Below are 20,145 nucleotides of genomic sequence, written 5' to 3'. Positions count from 1 at the left end.
TCCTCCATTAATTGCCACAACATTGTTTACTTACGATTTGATTCTTGTGAATGTTTTTCTATTGTTCCTTGCCTTTTTCTGCCTTTTCTTTTTGAGGTCCATGACGAAGTTCAATGCCAAATAATGCAAATATCTGTCAAGGCACTCACTCCCTCCGAAGTAAATTCTGGTAGAACCTGTTCCTATATTCAACCGGTCGTTATTATTTTTTACCAACTGTATCCATTCTCTCTTCCTGCACCCATATGAATGCACACTGAACGGCCTCAGCCGACACGCTTACATTGTGCCCTAGTTACTCTGGGCTGGAGCGCCCGCGCGGCGAGGCCGGCTCCGCCGGCTCCTGCTCGCCTCTGGGTCTCCCCAGGCGGCGGTCCGGCCGGCGCCCGGGCTCATTCTCATCCGGCGGTTGGACTGGGGGAGAACGCGGTCTGCTGCGGGCCCTGTAGCTGGTTAAGTAAATTGAGGATATTCAGGCCATGGCCGGCTGAACGAGGAGACACGGGCCAGCCACGGGGGTCAGCAGGGGCTCCCTCAGCATTCAAGCTCCCACCGCAGGGAGGGGGACACCCTGGGGTTGCTTTCATGGAAGTTGTGGTCACTCTTACTCAGAGGAAGTGAGGTGACAAGAAGTCTCACTTAGGGATCTCAGAAAGGGGCCGGGAGGGGGGGTCAGGTGGAGCTGGGGCGGGGCAGCTCTCCATCCCAGGAAGGCAGAAAGGGAAGGGAAGATGGAGGGAGGGAGGAGGGAAGCTCACAGGGCAGTTAGAGGCCCTGAGAAAGCTTCCGAGGCCCAGGGCTGTCCCCAGAAACCCCCTGGGAGCACTTCGGGGCGGGCAGCCTCCACCTCCTCGCAGGGAAGGAGGCCGGAGCTCCTGTCTATCGTCGTCATGAAATTACTGGCCATGGGATGATTTTAAGACTCATACTCCTCCTCCAAAGATTAAAGGCTAAGGTGAAAATGCAGTTAAAAATTAAATTTTAACTTTGACCTCATGAGGTCAAAGGATTTGGTGAAGGATTTACAGGGCTAAAACAAACAGCCCAGAAATCCGACATTTTTAAACACTGAGAGGAAAGCGTTCACGGGGAGGGAGGAATCGCTTTCTGTCCTGAATCAGGTTAGTCTTGGTCTCAGATGCTCCTCATTAAAGAAAAAGGACTCTCCACAGCGAGGGGGCCTTCTCTGGTAGAGACCTTACCAAAGGCTTTTAGCAACTGGGGGCATGTTGCTTTAAAAAATCTGCTTTCACAGGTTTTTCACAAGGGAAAGGGAAAAGCATATTTTTAGGGATGAGAGTGAGGCGGACTGCTGTGCGGACACACACGAGGCGGGGCGTGTGTGCCGTCCCGTGCGTGTGAGTCTGGGGGCGCCGTGTCTGTGGTTTGTGGAGGGGGAGGGCAGGTCGGTGTGTGCGTGATGCGTGTGCTGACATAACCAGCAGCCCTAGAAGATGTTCCAATGAGTGACAGTGGCAGCTAAAACCGCTCACTTGGAAATACTTTGTAAGTCCAATCTTAAGAAATTTATGTGTCTTCTGAGCATCTGGGTGAGTCATATAAGCTGATGTGGTGAAATCTCGAGGTGCCTACCAGCGGGTGTGCAGCAGGCACGGTTTGGTGCTGAACTCGATGAAAGGACTCTCCGGTTTCAGGTGGCTTTGTCTTCCTTCCAGCCACTGCCCCGCCTCCCCGACCCCAAATCAGCTGCTCTGTCCAGGGCAGGGGGTGGGAGGGGATGCGCAGGGAGAGTGCGGTGACTCTCTCGTGAGGGTGACATTAGGGTGCAGGTCTTGCAGCTCTGCTAATACATAAGAAAAGAAAGGAATTCATTTTACCTGCCTTCCTTCCTGATGTCCTTCATGTCTTCTGGTACCTCCACGTTCCTGGCCTTTCCCAACACCCTTCTGCCTTCGACCCCTTCTGAGATTCCCTATTGGCTGTGAAGTCCTTGTTTTGTTTTGCTTGGTCAAATCTCTATTTCTCTTTCGCTTTCCAGGGATAGTCTCACCAGAAGCAGAACCATGGGTTGGCGGGGCCGTTGTCTGTTGCCTCTCATTGTCAGGTTTTCTGTATATGTTTAATCAACAATGAGAAAGCTATAGAGTCCAATGTCGAGGGCAGCACCCGATGGAGCTGCGTGGGTCCTGGCGTGACGAGTGAGCGCCCTTAGATGCACCGTTTAAGCCAGAGAGGAACCCGGGGCGGGGGGCCGATCCTCCTGGGGTCCCGCTGACGTGGCCTGTTTTGCACCTGCAGAGGACGGAGGGCGAACCTTCTGGCAGGAGGTGCAGGAGCCAGACCGCCGTTGAGCAAATGGACCACCCGTCCCCTCCCCGGAAAGGTAGGTCCTCTCTGCCCCTCACATAGGCTCTCTCCCTAAAGAGGACACCCGGGATTCCAGGTGAAAGGGTTTCCCATGAAAGCGCATAACAGTCTCAGGCATGCTCAGGGGAGGAGGTGAGGAGCCAGCCTCGCAGGGGTGTCCGTTAGAAAGCCCCAGATAAAAAGGCTCCGCGCACGCTGGCTGCCCACACTCCCCTCAGTGGCTCCTGAACACTGTCCGCTGGACGGCGGGAGGAGGGCGCCGAAGGAGCCGTGCCAGCTGTGCTCCGCCTCGAGGCTCCGCAGTGGGACCGGGGCAGGGTCCGCGAGTCGCTGCATCCTCGGGCGTCCTCGGACATCAGCGGCTGCGCATCCACCACACATTTTTCCTAGACCAGCTCGTCCTGAGCAAGGCCGGGGAGAGCTGTGAGGAATCAGCACTGCTGGCTTAGGGTCACGTCTGTGGCGTGAGGGACAGGTGCCCAGAGGGGAGCTGGGCAGTGGGCGGTGGGCCCTTTAGATTTATGTGCAGGTCAGGGGCCTACTGAATTCCATATTTCTCCTGGTACAACTTTGATAGTTTTAGATCATCCACATCATCTGTGCTCAGGTTTCTATATGAACAGTAAAACATATCAACCTATAAAGCTGATAAACAAATAAAATTATATTTATATATGTCTATATCATTGATGTCTGCCCTATGCTCAACATTTTCTTCCTTTTAGGTTCTTTAGGTTTGTTCCTTTTTTAACTTTCCAAGTCTTTGAGTTCTCCTCTTTTACTGATGAATATATTGAGGGTTGTGCATTTTGCTCTGACTGTCCCCGAGTTTGATGTGAAGTCTGTCACGCAGTCCCAAGCACTTTGGAATTCCCTTCGCAGGCTCCATTGTAGCTCAATTTCTTTAGAAGTCATTTTTGTTGCGATTCACCCAGATTGTTCAGTGTCTCAGTGTCTCCCCCCGTTTTACTTCTGAGTAACACCCACTATATTGCTGTCCTGCGGCAGGTTCATTGATTCCGAACAGTCAGCTGTTTTGAATAAGGCCGCTCCAAACGCTTCATCACAAGTCTGTCGGCGGGCATGTGTTTCTATTTCTCTAGGGAAACTGCCGCTTGTGAGAAGGCTTTTCTTTCCTCCCCTGAGTGGCACTAGTGCATTTATTCAAAAGCCTGTTTGTTTTCCTGCTTCCCGGGCCCTCCTCCCCCCTCTATGCTCCAGCCTGAACCTTCCTCAAGTCCGTTTCTCTACCAAACTACGAACGTTGGAGAATACAGCTGTTTACTTGAGTGAAGTCTTTGTCGTTATTTAGGGTCCCTAGTTCCAAGAGTAACCAGGATATTTTTTTAAAGTGCTTTTTGTTTGTTTTTTAATTCTGAGAGAGGGAAACATCAGTGCATGGTTGCCTCTCGCACGCCTCCTGCTGGGGACCTGGCCCCTAACCTAGGCCTGTGCCCGGACTGACAATTAACAGGAGACCCTTTGGTTCGCAAGCCGTCACTCCGTCCGCGGAGCCACACCAGACAGAGCAACCAGCATATTTTTCAAACAGTCCCTTTAAAATATACATGAGCCAACGTACTTGGAGGATTAATTTTCTGGGACATTCTAGATGGGATTACATTTTAGGGGGTGTGGCATTATTACATCAGTCACACATCTTCCTATTGTGTCATAATTTCTCAAAGGTCTTTAAGGACAATAAGATTTCACAATCATATCGAGGGTCCCCCATTTCTGAGTGGCCCTTCCTTAAGGGAGAAGCGCATGTCGCCGTGGGTCCCCCGGAGCTGCGTTCACGGGGACGGTCTCTGCTCCGCCCGCAGCGCCCACCCTCTGCTCCCTGCGCACCGGCCTGGCGCTCCTGCTGCACTTCTGCAACGTGGCCCTGCTGTCCCAGCGCGTGTGCCTCAGCCTCACGATGGTCGCCATGGTGAACCGCTCGGAGCCCCGCGGCGCGCCCAACGCCTCCCTGGCCGCGCCCCTGGATAACGTAAAGGTAGACCGCGAGCAGTACCCTCACTGGGCGTTGAGGGTCCCGCGTTGCTAAATGATGTGTGTGGGGGGCGGTACTGTGATTGGAGGGACCCTGCAGGCAGGGCAGAAGCTGGAGCCGCGTGGTGCACCACCCTGCGCTGTGCGCCTCCCTGTCCGTGGGGGGCTCTGCCCTGGGGGCTTGTCTGTGTGACAAAGGATAGCAACACCAGGCCAGGCCTCTTTCGAGTCAGGAAGTTTGGTCTCGAGAAAACAGGAAAAGCATTTTAAACCAGAAGTGGAAGTCAAGGCGCATCTATCCTATTTAAGTTTCTGAACGCACAGTCCCTTTATATGTTTTATTAATTTTACCTCCAGCAGGTATTGAGTGGGTTACCCGTCAGGAGACGTAGTACAGGCAAAAATGCAGAGGGTGACGGAAAAAAACTTTTTACTCCACTTTTCCCGTGTTCCTTTATGAATGCACAGGCAAATATGAACATGCTTTCTTATTTTTGCCCCTTTTTACATAAAATAACACTCTATATGCAGTATATTGTGCCTTGACTTTTTTAATACGCTCAGCAGAACCAGGCTTAGATACGCCGGACATGTAGGAAACCCCAGACAACCGACTACAGTAACTGTAACTACTCTGTGAAGGATGCTAATGGGAAATGCTGGCGACACAGAACACCAGACAGGGAATGTCGGCAGAAAGATGAAAAGTGTACGAAAGAGTAAAAAAGACATAGTAGCAATCAAGGCAACTATCACACACACACTCCACCTTGCTGGGCTCACACGTAGTTGCAACCCAGCTGGGAAGGGTCAGTGAGCTTGGCCGTGGGTCAATAGGAGCTTCCCAGGCTGAAAGAAAGAGACTGAAAACAAACCCTAACAGAACACCCCAGAATGCACCAGTTTCAAAAGCTATAGACCACCCCTAGCAATGCAACCCCCAGTCCGGAGGGACTCAGAGCTGGTGCCCCTCTCTGGGGAGCAAAGCATGTGAGCCCCACACTGGACACCCAACTGAAGGCCGGCACCCGAGACACCGGCCAGCAAGGCACAAAGCTGGGAAAACTCGCGCAGCTCCTGTGCCCAAGCGCCACGCAGCTGGGCGAGCCGAGGAGCGGTCCCCACAGGGCTCTCCACTGCCCTCTCCTGCCCTAGGACCCAGACCGGAAGTAGAACAAGCAATCCTGAAATTTGTATGGCACCACGGAAGACCCCAAATAGCCAAAGTGACCTTGAATGAAAGGACAAAACTGGAGGCATCATGCTTCCTGATCTGCACCAATATTACAAAGCTATTGTCATCAAAGCAGTGTGGTACTGGCATAAAAACAGACACATAGATCAATGGAACAGAACAAAGAGCCCAGAAAGAAACCCGCATATATGTGGACAATTCATTTATGACAGAGAAGCCAACAATATACAACGGTGAAAGGACAGTCTCTTCAATAAATGGCACTGGGAAAACTGGAGAGCCACATGCTAAAGAATGACACCGTATTCCTACCTTACACCATCCCCCAAAATAAAATCTAATACATCAAAGATTTGATGTAAGACTAAACATAAAACTTTTAGAAGAAAACATGGGCGGTCAGTTCATCGACATTGGTCTCGGCTATGATTCTTCGTAGTTACCGACAGTATTGTGTACTGAAAGTTGATAGAGGAGTCAATTTTTAAAGTTCTCATCCCAGGAAAACAATTTCTGTAAGTATATTGGTGACAGGTGGTAAGGAGCCTTACTGTGGTGATCATTTCACAATATACACAAATATCACATCATTATTTTGCATGCCTGCTCCTAATATAATGTTATACGTCAATTATACCTAAAATGAAAAGGAGAGGGACAAGCAGCAAAGGTCTCCACTGTGACCGTGCCGGGGGCCGGGCAGTGCCTTGGACCCCAAGGACTGTATATTCTAGTTGAGGATACCAGTCGCAAGATGCAGCTGCACCCAGACAGCCTTGTCATCGGGGAATAAAGGAGGTCCCGCGAGAGACTAGCGGGCGAGGAGGCTCCTTTACACGGGTCGGCGGGGAGACCCGCTTCCCCACGTCCCCGAACACGCCACGTGACAAGGCATCTCCGTTCTCCTTGCAGAACCCCGTGTACAACTGGAGCCCCCAAACCCAGGGCATCATCCTGAGCGCCATCATGTACGGCATGCCCCTCATCCACATCCCCATGGGCTACCTGGCCGGTATCTGTCCCGTGAAGAAGGTGGTAGGCTCAGCCTTGCTCCTCAGCTCCCTGCTCAGCCTGTGCACACCCCTGGCCGCAGAGGCGGGGGAGTCCTTGGTCATCGCCTGCCGCTTCTTCCAGGGACTCAGCCAGGTATGAGGGTCGCGTGAAAGCGGAACAGGCTTTCGACTCAGAGAGAGTGTCAGGGAGCAAAGTCCCCCATTGCTGTCCTTGCAGGGTACAGTGCAGGTGGCTCAGCACATGGTGTGGATCAAGTGGGCTCCTCCACTGGAACGAAACCGACTTACCTCCGTGAGTCTATCAGGTAAGGACGTCGGGTGTGTCCCCCACGGTCATCTCGCGTGTGGGGTCACGATCTGCCCCAGGGCCCTGAGAAGTGTGCGTTCTGGACCGTCGGGGCTTTAGAAACCTTCGGCCCGGCTCCTTCCTGTCAAAGCGCAGGGACTGTCTAGGAGCGGGGAGGGGCCTGCTTAGCTCACACACCAGAAAAAAGGAGTGCACATTTTCTCCTCTCCTGATCAGCGCCACGCTCTACAAGCTCATTCCGCTGGCGACTGTTCCTCGCTGCCACACGGCTGCCCCCTCTCTGCTTTCCGACGCCGGCCCTCACTCTACCGCTCTCTGTCCCCCTGATTAGGAACCTTGCTGGGACCCTCCGTCGCCCTGCTGGTGACCGGATTCGTCTCTCAGTCCCTGGGCTGGCCCATGGTCTTCTACATTTTTGGTGAGTCTCTTTTCTGTGAAATCCCTGTCTTCAGAATTAAGAAAACAAAAATTAAAAATAAAAACCGCATATAATATAGTAACTCACAGGAAGTTCACGATATTTAAAGTGATGAAGTTCAAGCAGGAAAGAGAGTCAACAGTCCTTGATTTCCTATCGCAAATGAGGCGCTGTGCTCAGGATGCTGGGCACGCTCCTGGGCGGAGGGCCGCCGGCCTTTAACGCGGCGCTGCAGGCTCGCGGCCCCCGCCTGCCCACACTGCCCTTGCCCCACGCTCACATCCCAGCGACCCCTGGCGCTGGCACTCCTCCCTCGCCTGTCTCGCCTCTCCACGGCGCCTGGCGCTGACACTTTAGACCCCTCGCTTGTTTACTTGCTTCATTCTCTCCATTTCTCATCTATTAGAAAGTACATTCTGGAAGGCAGAGTGTGTGTAAGTTCCAATCACTGCTGTGTCCCCTGTACCTAGAGCAGCGCCTGCTACATGATGGGCACTTGGTCAACCGACTCATTTCGTGAAGGCTGACTGGTGAACGCTGCACATCCCCACCCTAACAGGGGAGTCCCTGGGATCAGCTCATTAACATAAGACAACTCACAAAGGACCAAGGATCTGGAGGAGTCTGCTAGGATGGGGGCAGCCCTAGGCCTGGGCCCCCACTGGGAGCACAGCCGAGGCCCAGCTGGAGGCTCACGGTGGGGCACTAGGAGTCGGCAGAGACGGGCCGAGAGCCAGGCGGCCTGCGGTCATGAGCAGAGCAGAGGGGTTCGGGGCGAGGAGAGCGGGGGAGGCCAGAGGGCGTTCTCCCCCCCCCCCCGCCATCTGTAAATGCCCTTCTGTGGGGAGAGGCAGCTGTGGATACGGAGGACTAGCCAAAGTGTAGGACCTTCTGCAGAGTTTCAGAAAAGAAAGGCCATTTTTCATGATCTCACACCGAGCATGAAAAGTACCAGTTTGGGCGAGACCCACTTCCAATTCCAATTCTACCTTGTCCTGTTTTGACAGGCGCTGGTGGCTGTGCCCTCAGCCTGCTCTGGTTCGTCCTGTTTTACGACGACCCGGAGGAGCACCCGTGCATCAGCCTGCACGAGAAGGACCTCCTCCGGTCCTCCCTGGCCGAGCAGGTGGGCCGCGGGGCCCCACGCCCCAGGTTCTAGGCTGCGGGGCGCGCCCTCTGGCTCGTGCTGATGTGTGAGCGAGTGACGGGTCCTTCCCAGGTCAGCTCAGGCGGGAAGTCTGTGCCCGTCACGGCCATGCTCACGTCTCTCCCAGTCTGGGCCATTTCCCTCAGCGGCTTTGCGTTCTCCTGGACAAATACCATCGCTTTCCTGTACATGCCGACGTTCATCAGCTCCAAGCTCCACATCGAGATGAGAGAGGTGAGTGCGCTGTCCGCCCGCCTCTGCACCTGATGGCGGACCCTGCTCACTTCTCCGTCCCGCGCGACGCCGGTTCGAGCTCTTGCCCACCCCGCCCCGTGTTGCTGATGTGATGCCCGGGGAGGCCCACGGGCCCAGCTTTTCTGTCAATGTCCCCCAGGACGAATGCGGAGGCGCGCCCGGCCCTGTTCCCACATATGCCCCGCCTCCCACTCCTATAGGAGGTGTCACCTCAGACTCAACAGCACCGGTCCCTCCTTGGACTGGGAGCACCCCCTGAACGTCACCTGCCCGGCTCTCGGCGGCCCTCCCCGGGGGGAGGCCTCCCCTGTGCCGTAACCCCGTGACTCGGGTCTGGCTGAGGAAGGACCGGCAGCCCCACTGTCTGTCCGACCTGACGAGTCATGGAGGCCTGGAACCTACTGTTGTTTGATGTCATAATACCCAGGAAGACGACTCTGGGAGAAGTGGAGCCTGGGCCTGGCACTTCTGTAATGAGCCCGCAGCCACCAGCCCGGGGCTAGTGGCACAGCCAGAGCCCGCTCTCTCTGGCTCGGCCCTGTGTCCCACGACACCGTGGGGCTGTTGCGCGGGCCGACAGGAGCTGGCCCAGAGGCCGCCCCGGCTGGCGGTCCCACTCATCCTCCACGCCCGCGACCGGCTGCCACGCCCGGCGCTTCCCATTCCTGGCACAGTCTCGCTCTGATGACCCACCCGGCCACATCGGGTTCCACGATGCCAATAACAAAAAATAGACAGCTGGTGACCACGGCTTCTGACCCAGAGCTGCCCTCTCTCTCGGGGAGTCGAGCCCCAGCAGACACGCGGGGGCGCCGGCCGACGGTCTCTGGGCGGGCAGTCCGCCGCTCGGGCTCCGAGCTTCGGGGCGGCCGTGGCTGGCGCTCGCACGCACGCTCACGACACTTCCTCCTCAGAACGGACTGCTGTCGGCCCTCCCCCACCTGCTGTCCTGGGTCCTCAGCATCCTGGCGGGGCACGCGGCAGACTTCTTCCTGGCCAGGAAGATCCTCCGCCTGGTCACCATCCGAAAACTCTTCACCACGCTCGGTGAGTAACCGCCAAGGCCGTTCAGGGCCTTCGGGGCGCCCCCGCCCCCCCGCCGCACCTGACCGGCCTGGACGCCCGCAGGACTGCTGCCGCCCGCCCTCTTAGCCGTGAGCGTGCTGCACCCGAGCGTCAGCCCTCTCAGCTCCGTCGTCGGCCTGACGCTTGCGAGTGCCACCGCCGGCTTCTGCATGGCCGGCTTGATGATCAACCCCCTGGATATCGCTCCCAGGTAGGGCCTTACATACCTCATCCTTTGCTGCATCTGGGCTCCCCGGGGCGTTGTGAGGTTTCAGCCACCTTCGGGTTCGTGGCCGGCTTGCCAACGTTCTGACGCTCTCGCCGTTAGCTACTTCGTTCCTACAGGTATCACAGGCGTGTGTCTGGGTCATTGAGCCTCAGGACAACACCTCCGTGGGGAGTATTTATGACGGAGGAAACTGAGGTTCAGGTACTTGTGAGCCTAAGAGCTCACCGTGAGTCGGGATCTTACCCAGGATTTTACTCCAGATCTGTTTGGCAGAACCCTGCGGCCCTCCTCCTGTGAGGCCACTATTTAGACATGACTGTGACTGATGGACGCAGCCAGCCACCTGCCCGGCCGCAGGGGCACATCCCACGTTTGCCTCACGGGACGAGCCCTCTTGAGCACGCAGGCCCCACAGGAACCGGACTGTCCGACGTTCTGTAACGCGGTGGCTCTGGGGAGAGAGGCAAAACTGACCAATAACCACCCGCTCTGCCCCAAACCCGTACAGTATCTGGCCCCTCAGATCTACGCGAGGTGAGCGCCAGGGTAACAAGGCCAAGTATCTCTTTGCTTTACTCAATTCCAAGGCCCTCCTAAAACACCTCGCATGTGTTCCGGTTACTTGGGATCGTATACAGACATGAAAGGATCATTCGCTAGAGAACGCACAAGCCAACTGAGCCGTGCGCACCGTGAAACACAGGCAGGTTAAGAATGTAGAGAAAAACAGGTAAAGGAAATTATAAGGAGCTACCACTTACGGAGTATTTTTTTTATGGGCCTGTCATACCCATGACACAGCAGGGAAATGAACTCACACGACGTTACCTGGCAGGTAACAAACAGGAGGCGCTCACCCAGAAGCGCCCGCCCGCGAGGCTAACTCGCGGCAGCCCTGGCCGCCCCGGCCACATCGGCAGCACAGGGTCCAGCAGCTTGTGGACCATCCGCCAGCACTGGCTCGGGTAACCCAGGACCCGGCCAGGGTGGCCTCGCTTCCAGGTCACTGCAGGTCAGCAGGGACACACATGCAGACACAGGTTCGGAAGAAATCCCTCGTCTCTTAAGATGGTTCACCCTCAGACGTCAGGACACACACGTGTTACATCACAACCATATAAATTTGCAGTGGTTAAGCTCTTTTTTTATTAATGGGATGGAGACAAAACTGATTTAAGCAAGGACGTGGCTAATCGTATCCCTCCCTTGACTATTGAAGAGAATTCCCTCGGGGTGAGTGTCTAAACCGACTACTTGGGGAACTGTGGCCTCGCCGCAATGAAGAGGAGGGGGACAAGGTCACAACATCTGAGCAGGAGGGTCCGGAGGGAAGAGGAGGAGATGGCAGCTGTGGCTTTGTGAGGACACAGTTGAGCAGATGGATCGCTGCGTGAGACAAAGCCCGGGAGTGGAGCGGCCGCCCTCTCCTGGGGCGGCAAAGGCGGAGCCCAGCGTCTGAGAGGATCTGTGACGCCGCCGCCCTCCCTCTCACTGTCTCACGGGGAGGCCCCCAAAGGGATCTTAATGACCGTGCAGTACTGTGGGCTCGGCGCAGACGGAACGTGGCTCAGACAGCAACACCTTCTCCAGGCTCCACTGGCCGCGTCACGCCACGGCACCTCATCGGCCAGCCCGAAAGTCGGCCTCGGCGGCGGGTCACTCGTCTAGGCCGCCTGTTCCGCGGGCTGGCGCAGCGGACGACAAGCAGCGAGAGAGCGGGCAGAGCCATCCTGCAAGCTGCCCCGCAGGAGCGCGGGCCGCTTCCATCCGCACGTCGCACACCTGCCGCCCGGGGCCCGGGCGCCCTGAGAGTGGGGTGGGACGCTCTCCCCTTCTCTGTCCCGGGCCAGCGGTTTCCAGAGGAGCCAGTGCGGCCCCTGAGGCCGTGGGCACGCGCCTGCGTCGGCCTCTCTGACTGGGGAAGGAAAGTCCGTTTTTCAGCCCCAACAGGTCAGACGCTGTCCCGCAGCCACAGCAAAGACTCTGGACCCGGAAGGAGAACCTCGTCATTAAAGCTGTCATGGTTAAGGAACACACAGTAGGGCGAATGCAAAGACGACCGCCCCTTGACTCTCCTAGGGAAACAGTGACCAGTGGGGGCAAGAGCAGGCAGGGGGCCTCGTAGAAAAGACACGCGATGCTCAAGAAGCAGGACGAGGCTGACAGCTGCCCCCGCAGCAGGAGCAGGGGAGGCCGGGAGCCGGTCCCTCACGTGCAGAAGTAAACAGATAAAGACCCGCCGTCAACCTAGAGGCCTGTGTTGGGCAAAAATCTCCTTCAAGTATTAACACAGAAATGTCTTCAGGCCAACAGAATCCATCGGCCACTGTTGTGCACGGGAGAGGGCTGTTAACTGGGATGCTCTTGGGCAGAAGTACAGGGGACCCAGGAGGGGAACAGAGGGCTGGGGACAAGTACACCGATGGAGCAGGAAACTGTCAGGCCCAATCAAAGAATTCCCCAATCCCCAAAACAAAAACGATACCTTTTAGGGTGTAAAATATATGGAAGGAAGAAGTACAGCAATACACAGAAGAGGAGAGGGTATAAATGAATTTAAGTGTTCTAAGGTGCTTTCATTGTGGGAATTTGAAAAAAATATTAATTATACTAGACTAAGAGAAATCAGAAACATATGTTTTAATCTCTAAGGTAAATACTGAAGGATGGTCAAGTGTAAAGGGAATGATTTTTTCAAACAATTGCTGAAAAAGAAATCCAGAGTGAATTTAAAAAGAAATATAGAACAAAAAACTAGAATGATGATCATTTTAAGTCTCATACATCAGAAAAACAATAAATAGAAAAAAAGATTAAACCATCAAAATTTTAGGTTACTCTCTACTGAAATAAAGGCAAAAGGACAATGTAATAGAGGAAATGATAAATAAAGAAAAACAGATCAGACACTGCAGGCTTTAAAGACAGCATGCTGGGTCCTAAAGCACACAGCAGTTTATTTCAAACGACTGAAATCACTCAGAACATAGTTATATATTGAAAGATAGTTAAGTCTTATAATCAATAATCATGTTTCTGTGGCAAGTAACTAGGGAAAAGCAAGTTAAACCCAAAGAAAGTAAAAGGAAAGAAATGATAAAAGAATAAGAAAAAAATGACATGTAAAACCAACAATGTCAAAAGTAGGTTCCTTGAAAATTAATAAAATTAATGAAATGAAGACTTATCAAGAGACATATAAGAAAAATGATCGGTAAGAAAACGGGGGCGTTACCGTCATCCAACCTGAGAGCGGTGTCCACCCCGTGGCCCGGGAGGGCTATGCATGCGGCCCAACAAAGAAATTGTAAACTTACTTAAAATCATTTCTTTTGTTCATCAGTTTTCATTATTTGTGTATTTAATGCATGGCCCAAGATGACTCTTCTTCCAGTGTGGCCTAGAGACGCCAAAAGGTTGGACACCCCTGTTACCCCATAACAAAGAAAATAATAGATTATGAAGAACTTTATGCCCATAAATCGGACCATGTAGGTGAAATTGAAAAGTCTCTCAAAACACACACACACAGAGTCATAAAATAAATTTTCAGCACTTGTATGGGGTGAAACAAGAAGGGTTTCCATAAGGCATAAGTGGCCCTACTCCCACCCAAACCCCAGACTTTTCCTGCTCGCATGAAAAGGGGACGATAAACACTGGGGACAATCGGCAGTTTTGCCCCGATCTGCACCCGGGACTGCTGATACCTAGCAACACATGATGCACTTACTCTCCGGCTCCCCAGAGAGACAACTCACCCTTCCGCCTAGTGACACCCGGGCACCCTACGTCCAGACGTGACACCTCTGACGAAGGACCCACGCACGGACACACAGACTCCCCACGCCCTCGCACTCCCAGCCCGGGAAGGCAGAGTAGCAGTGGAGCTGACCCGGGGCAGCGACACAGGTCAGGAGCCCTTCCTCTCGGAAAAGGGACCTGAACACACAGCACCTCCCCTGGTGGCCTCTGTCGGGCAGGGAGGGCTGAGACCCTCCGTCCCCCAGCGAGGCAAGTTCTTGACCTGACACTGATTCTGCTCCCAAAGGGCATGTCCTTGCACTACGTGACTCAGGGACCTGCTGCTGCTTTACCTGTCCCTCCCCTGGGGCTCCCTGCTGAGGCTGCGGCCTGGCTCCTGCTCTCCCGCGGAGCCTCCGGGGGCTGTGGCCCTGGGACTGGAGCAGACCAGCGGAACGGGGTCCCTCAACTCTGTGCCCTCCCTGAACCACTTGCCAAGCCCCTACACGGCGCCCTCCAGGTTTCTCAGCTGTGCTGGCCGGCTTCCCACCCGGGGACTTTCTCTCCGCCACGGCCTCCTGTTCTGTGTCGTTGCCTCACTTCCTGCTAAAGCCGCCCTGACCGTGCAGTGCGACCAGAAAGGTCCCGATAGCCACACTCTCGTCTGCGACTCCAATGGAATTAGGGTAGAAATGGAAAAGTTATCTTTCTTAAACCTCATCGTAAATTAAATGAGGGTTAAGATTTAAAATACTTTACATTTGTGTATTGTCATTCTTTTTTGTCATTCTTTTTTTTGTGCAGATATTATGGGTTTCTTAAAGGAGTTACAGTTCTAATCGCAATGGTAGGAGGCCTAATTTCTTCCACCCTGACCGGAATAATGCTTAACCAGGTAAGGAGCACCCAGGCGCGGGAACGCGCCCGTCCTGGGTGGTCAAGAGCTGCAGCCGTAGCGGACAGAGGGGGCGAGAGAATGCCCGAAAACCCCTCAGGGACAGGAGTCGCTGTGGAGATGCTGGTGTCAATCTGTAATCCCCAAGGGTCTCGCCCTCACGCCACCCGCATCACGCAGCTCACGTGGAAACTTGGTTCGTTTGGGAGAAAACCGAGAGCGGCACTTCTGCCAAGTGCTCCTTGGCCCACGGCTTAAGCTGAGAAGAGGGTTTGCTGTACGACGGCTAGTCCCCCCACCCCGAGAGGGACCCACCATCGTCAGGCTCTATGTGCTGATGGCGCCAGAGAGGCAGCCCGTCGCTGTGACCACGGAGGTTCCTCGCCAAGGAGCGGCCGCCTCCTCGGCGCAGCAGAGCCCAGGCCCCCCCCCGCCCGCCAACCCGTCCTCCCTCTGAATTCGCTTAGAGCCACTGGGCAGCTCCCAGCACTGGCAGGTGACCGCGCCTGTCCCCAACCAGGGAGCAAGCCTGTCTGTCCAGCCTCAGCCTCAGAGGGACAGGAACACAGAAGAGAGGCTCCTCTGAACATTTGAAATAACCCAGTTTTCACAGGGGCCCAAATGCACTCTCTGGGTTCCCAACACCACACGCCAAGGAAGGAATGTTACGTGGTCCACAGGTGCCCAGAAGCAGCAAATAAAATGTTTCTGGAGAAATGCACCCTTAATTCACACTCCACCATTTCCTCACACGTAAAGTTTCAGCAAACATGATTTCACAATTAATCGAAAATCACAAAACACTCAAAGAAATAGGGTGGCATAAGAGAAGAAATAAGAACATCACAGAACCTGGTTCTCCGAGACACTGGCAATGTCTGCATAGGTTTAAAGAAGTAAAAGAGCCCTGGCTGGCACAGCTCAGTGGATTGAGCACCAGCCTGCAAACCAAAGGGTTGACGGCTCGATTCCCAGTCAGGGCGCAGGCCTGGGTTGTGGGCCAGGTCCCTAGTAGGGCGTGTGCAAGAGGCAACCACGCAGGGATGTTTCTCTCCTCCCTCCCTCCCCCTCTCTCTCTACAAACAAACAAAATTTAAAAAAGAAATAGTAAAAGAGGGGATTGGAAATATAAATAAGAAACATAAGATTTGACACCCCCCAAAAAACCTCTGGCAATTCGAACATAAAACTGAAATTAAAAATGCAGATTAAATACAGCTGAAAAGGAGGATTGGCATGGCTTCTGCTTCCATTAACGGAAGAGTAATTTGGGCACCGATTCTCTTTTAAAAGGACATTTAAAAGGCTGAAAAAAAAAAGTCTTCTCTGAAGCGTCAGAGAATTCAAGTTCTAACTGGCCAGATCGGGGGACCAGGAGCCGTTGCGGACTCTGATCTCCTTGTGCGGGGCCTGCCCGTATCATACATTTGTAGCTGAAACCGTAAGCGTTTGTGAGCACGCACTCTACCACGTCATTTTACAAGTGAAAGATTATGTGGAGACACATACGGCTCCCTAAGCAGGGAGACAAACCCTGATTACCTCTTGACCATGAAATCCTGACCTGTTCTGCCTTCTTTCTGTGTTTTTCCTTGTTAAAGGACCTGCCTTGAGCCTGTTTTAATTTTAATATTTTAAATGTTACTAACACAACAAGCAGCCCAATCGTTTGTAATCACTTTGCACTTTCTTCCCTCAGGACCCCGACTCCTGGTTTAAAATCTTCTTGCTGATGGCAGCTATTAACGTGACAAGCATACTTTTCTACCTCATATTCGCTAAAGCAGACGTTCAGGACTGGGCTAAGGAATGGCAAGGCACACGCCTCTGAAGGTAAGAAGCGACTGGGTAACGGACAGACTTTGAAACCAGGGACACAGGAGCCGTGCGGGTGGAGGCTCAGCTCTGAGCCGCCTGTGACATTGCTGGCTGAGTGGGGAACGGGGGGGGGGGGGGGGGCAGTGCAATTTCAGGGAGGAGGGGGACCTTGCGGGGCCTGAAAGCATCTCACATCCTGATGGAGGTGCCCTGTTCCCAAGCGTTGTGGAGGTCTTGGGGCGCAAGGCAGGAACGTGGGAGCCTCGAGGGAAGGGACGTCTGCAAGGGAGGGGAAGGGCCTTGGGTGAGGAGGGAAGCTGCTGGAGAAGGCGGTAGCTCAAAGTCAAAGGGGTGGGAATGAAGACCCCTGGCAAATGCTCTCATAGGGTCATATTCTAGAAGGTGTGAGGATTCACTAACATACCTGGCAAGAGCTGCCTTCAAAGCAACCCCAGCTAGAGTGGCTTTCAAATAAATGACAGAGACAGAGGGTCTGCTCGAGTTCCAAAGAGCACCTGTCACTGTGCCTCCCTTGCTTCCCTAAACCTCGCCGGCAGCAAACATGAGGAAAAATGTCTCCTGGAGGAATTTCGGTTGATGCTTAAGAACTGAGCGATGTAGCACATCCCCATTTTGCAAACCAGGTGTTGTGCCCAATGGCTATTAACATCGCAAAGACTGGAAAGTTATAGGAACAATAAATTCAGGCAAAGTTTCCCGATCAACCTTAAGGTGTCTGATTAACCTATTAATACAGAAACAAATTTTTCCACATTAAACAACCAGTTAGCAAATGTATTAAAAGAAATGATCTGAATCGTGGTGTGATGTGATCATGGTGATGAAATGATAGTATCATTTAAAAATAAATTAGCTCAGCATTGTCGGGTCTGAGAATTTGCACAGTGGCGCAGCAAATGATTCACTGAGACGCCTCTATACTCAGGGTTGCTAATTGGAAATGGCAGGCGTCTGGATCTGGAACTAAACATGTCCTGGTCTTCATTTATAAATTTTGTGCAAGTGAAGAGAATACACCCAGCCGTTGATAAGTAGGGGAGTTCACTCAAATATTTTCGTATGGAAATTATTGCAGTTGACCTCGTGAACAAGCACGTAACAGGCTTTAGCAAAGTCTCACCCTCCATTTCCAAGGTTGGACGCAGCGGTGGTGTCAGCCACGGTACTTTATTCAGACCCTCTAAGTTGTGTTTGTTTCTCTTTGGCCGATTTACACACTGAAGTTTAGTTAAACACTAGTTTCCTATTATTGTTATATCTATTCATTTTTGCATATCTCCAAGCAGTTATCATTGAACATTCTGATGTTCTATTATAATTTTACCAGGGCTTTGACAAGTATATGTTAATTGGAAATTTAATTTTGATTTTGTGGAATGATCAGTCTTTTCCAGTTTATCATTTTTCACTCATTTCTTAAAAAACACTGTATTTATTTATTTTTAGACAGAGGTAAAGGGAGGGAGAAAAGGGGAGAGAAACATCCATGTGCGGTTGCCTCTCACGCGCCCCCTACTGGGGACCTGGCCCACAACCCAGGCCTGTGCCCTGACTGGGAATCGAACCAGCGACCATTTGGTTTGCAGGCCAGCGTTCAGTACACTGATTCACACCAGTCAGAGCTCATTATTCACTCTTGACAAGCGTGGCCCCGCACCTCACACAGTCCGCCTGGAGACCACCTGCTGGAAACGTCACCTGCCCGCGAATTCCCTGCAGCATCACTGGAAAGGCGCTCTCCAGGTGCCTCTCTAGAACCCCTGCGCAGCCACGTCGAGGGGAGTGGCTCCCGGAGGCACGCCTCCCGCTGAGACTCGGCCCAGCACACCTGTCTCCGACCTCCTGCTGCGTGTGGCCAGGAAGGGAAGCCGCGGACACCTCCAAGTAGCCCGCCTCTGCCTGCACGTCCAGACCTGGCCGCTGGCCACCCCAAATACTGACCGTTCCCAGGCACGGCCTTCTACGTTACCCCTGCCACAGTGACCTAGTTCCAGAAACAGTGGTCTCTGTGACAGGGCTAGGCCTCGCTGGCCACTCCCTTGCGTTTTAGATTGTTCAAGTCACTTATTATTTTGAAAACATTAGGAATTTGTACACATGTGTACTGTTACCCTTACTCGGGCGCAGAGCGTAAGGCTTTAGTTAGAATTCTCCAGTCCCGTCCAACTTCTGGAAATCGAACATGTTGGACGGGCTGCCCTGAGCCTCGCGCCGGCCGTGATTTCAGGGACTCGTGGGCGCTCCCTATTTCCAACTCTAGTTCCCTAACAGCACTTTCAACAAGACTCAAAACGCCCGCTCCCTTATCTGCCGAGCACACCGGCCCCTCACCGACCCACGCCACGTTTCCACCCTGCCCGCCACGCCACGCTCGGATGTTTGCATCTCACGCAGAAGCCTCCGCGCATGACTGACAAACCTTTCTGGCTCTGGTAACTGTCCTCACGCAGATCCAGAACCACAGGTTGTTCCAACTCTTATTTTGACCCATGGCTTATCACCAGTCAGAATAAAAACTAGCGAAGAACTGATTAACCACAATATTAATGACTTCGCTTGTGCATCCCCAGGTTTCGTCTTTTGTCTCTGGAAGGGAAAATCTCGCGAGAGCCGTAAACCGTTCAAGGCAGGTCACGCAGCAACGACGTTTCCTGAGGTACCTAGTCACTCCATATGGGGCTCACAAGGAGCCCAACGCTGGGTCGGAAATTCTATTTAACCTTTCTCCAAAACCAAAGACCCATTTTAGACAGACTATTTGGCCAAGACCCTCCTAGTACCTACCTGGAAACCTAGATGACGCCAGGGGCTGCTTCTGCAGGACTTTAGTCTCACCGTGGCTGGGACATCTCATGACCCCCATTACAGCGCAGCAAAGGCCACTAACTCCTGAGGGGGAAGTTGCTCCACACCAGGCGCGCACGTAAAGAACCCACGCACTTACCGTGCCCAGGTAAGCACAACTCCCCCAAATGAAAGCCGGTCCAGAAAGCATCAGAAAGGAAGCCACTAGGCACCCACCAACATGTCTCTACAAGACACACGATGGTGTGAAGCCACCTTTGCAGCTGGCCCTCAGTACAGTTACGCCCCACCTTGCGGTGTGAAGGAAACTTCACAGGAAAAACCCTCAGTTATAACCCAGAACAGTTATGACAACCGAAAAGCCCGGGAGGGAACCCTGGGACCTGGGACCTGGGACCTGCCCGGAAAACAACCTTGCACCTGCTGGCCCTGCCGTACACCGAACAAGCGGAGCACCTCCACGGCTTCACTCCAACCAGCACATCCCAACAAAACAAAGCAACAAACTGCACTCCTGAACCCACGGGGAGCTGGAATATATAGCGAGAAGTCCCCGCCCCTGGCCCCTGATTGGTCTGCCTTGAGATGCCAAATCCTTAAAGTTTCATTGGCCCAAAAGGCAGTTCCTGATTGGTTGGAATAGAGCCACTCTGATTGGCCCGAGCTGCACGGCTCGGATCGTAGGCGGAAAGCCTCAGTCCTATTGGCTGAAATAGGATTCCAGAAACTGCCTTACGGAAGCAGGTTCATAAAGTACAGACAGGCCACTCCGCCAAGTGTCCTTTCTGTGTGGGAAGGTCCCTGTTTAGACAGGGCTGCTAGGCTATTTTTTCGGTTTGCTGGTTGTGTTTTCTGTAACTCCGTCACCCACGAGGAGCCCTTCTGAGTAGGTCTCTTTTTTATCTGCTCA

The 20,145-nt window shown here is 53.4% G+C and overlaps 1 protein-coding gene across 1 annotated transcript; it reads left to right on the top strand.

Annotated features, from left to right (window-relative positions):
* The first annotated feature begins 1,059 nt into the window (after positions 1–1,059).
* Positions 1,060–18,106, top strand: LOC129063661 (sodium-dependent phosphate transport protein 1-like). The gene is made up of 13 exons (XM_054564710.1): positions 1,060–1,121; positions 2,260–2,344; positions 4,155–4,327; positions 6,431–6,664; positions 6,749–6,836; positions 7,170–7,256; positions 8,264–8,382; positions 8,476–8,637; positions 9,573–9,705; positions 9,787–9,934; positions 14,501–14,591; positions 16,291–16,424; positions 18,017–18,106. Exons 2-12 carry the CDS (start codon positions 2,317–2,319, stop codon positions 16,420–16,422), a joined length of 1,395 nt encoding a protein of 464 aa, XP_054420685.1. The 5' UTR covers positions 1,060–1,121; positions 2,260–2,316; the 3' UTR covers positions 16,423–16,424; positions 18,017–18,106.
* The last annotated feature ends 2,039 nt before the right edge of the window (positions 18,107–20,145 follow it).

The sequence above is a fragment of the Pteronotus mesoamericanus genome, unplaced genomic scaffold, assembly GCF_021234165.1.
Source record: "Pteronotus mesoamericanus isolate MK-2021 breed Mesoamerican mustached bat unplaced genomic scaffold, CSHL_Meso_final scaffold_99, whole genome shotgun sequence".
Classification (NCBI taxonomy): domain Eukaryota; kingdom Metazoa; phylum Chordata; class Mammalia; order Chiroptera; family Mormoopidae; genus Pteronotus; species Pteronotus mesoamericanus.
Note: the sequence above shows the minus strand (reverse complement) of the source record. Positions and strands in the feature narration are given on the sequence as shown.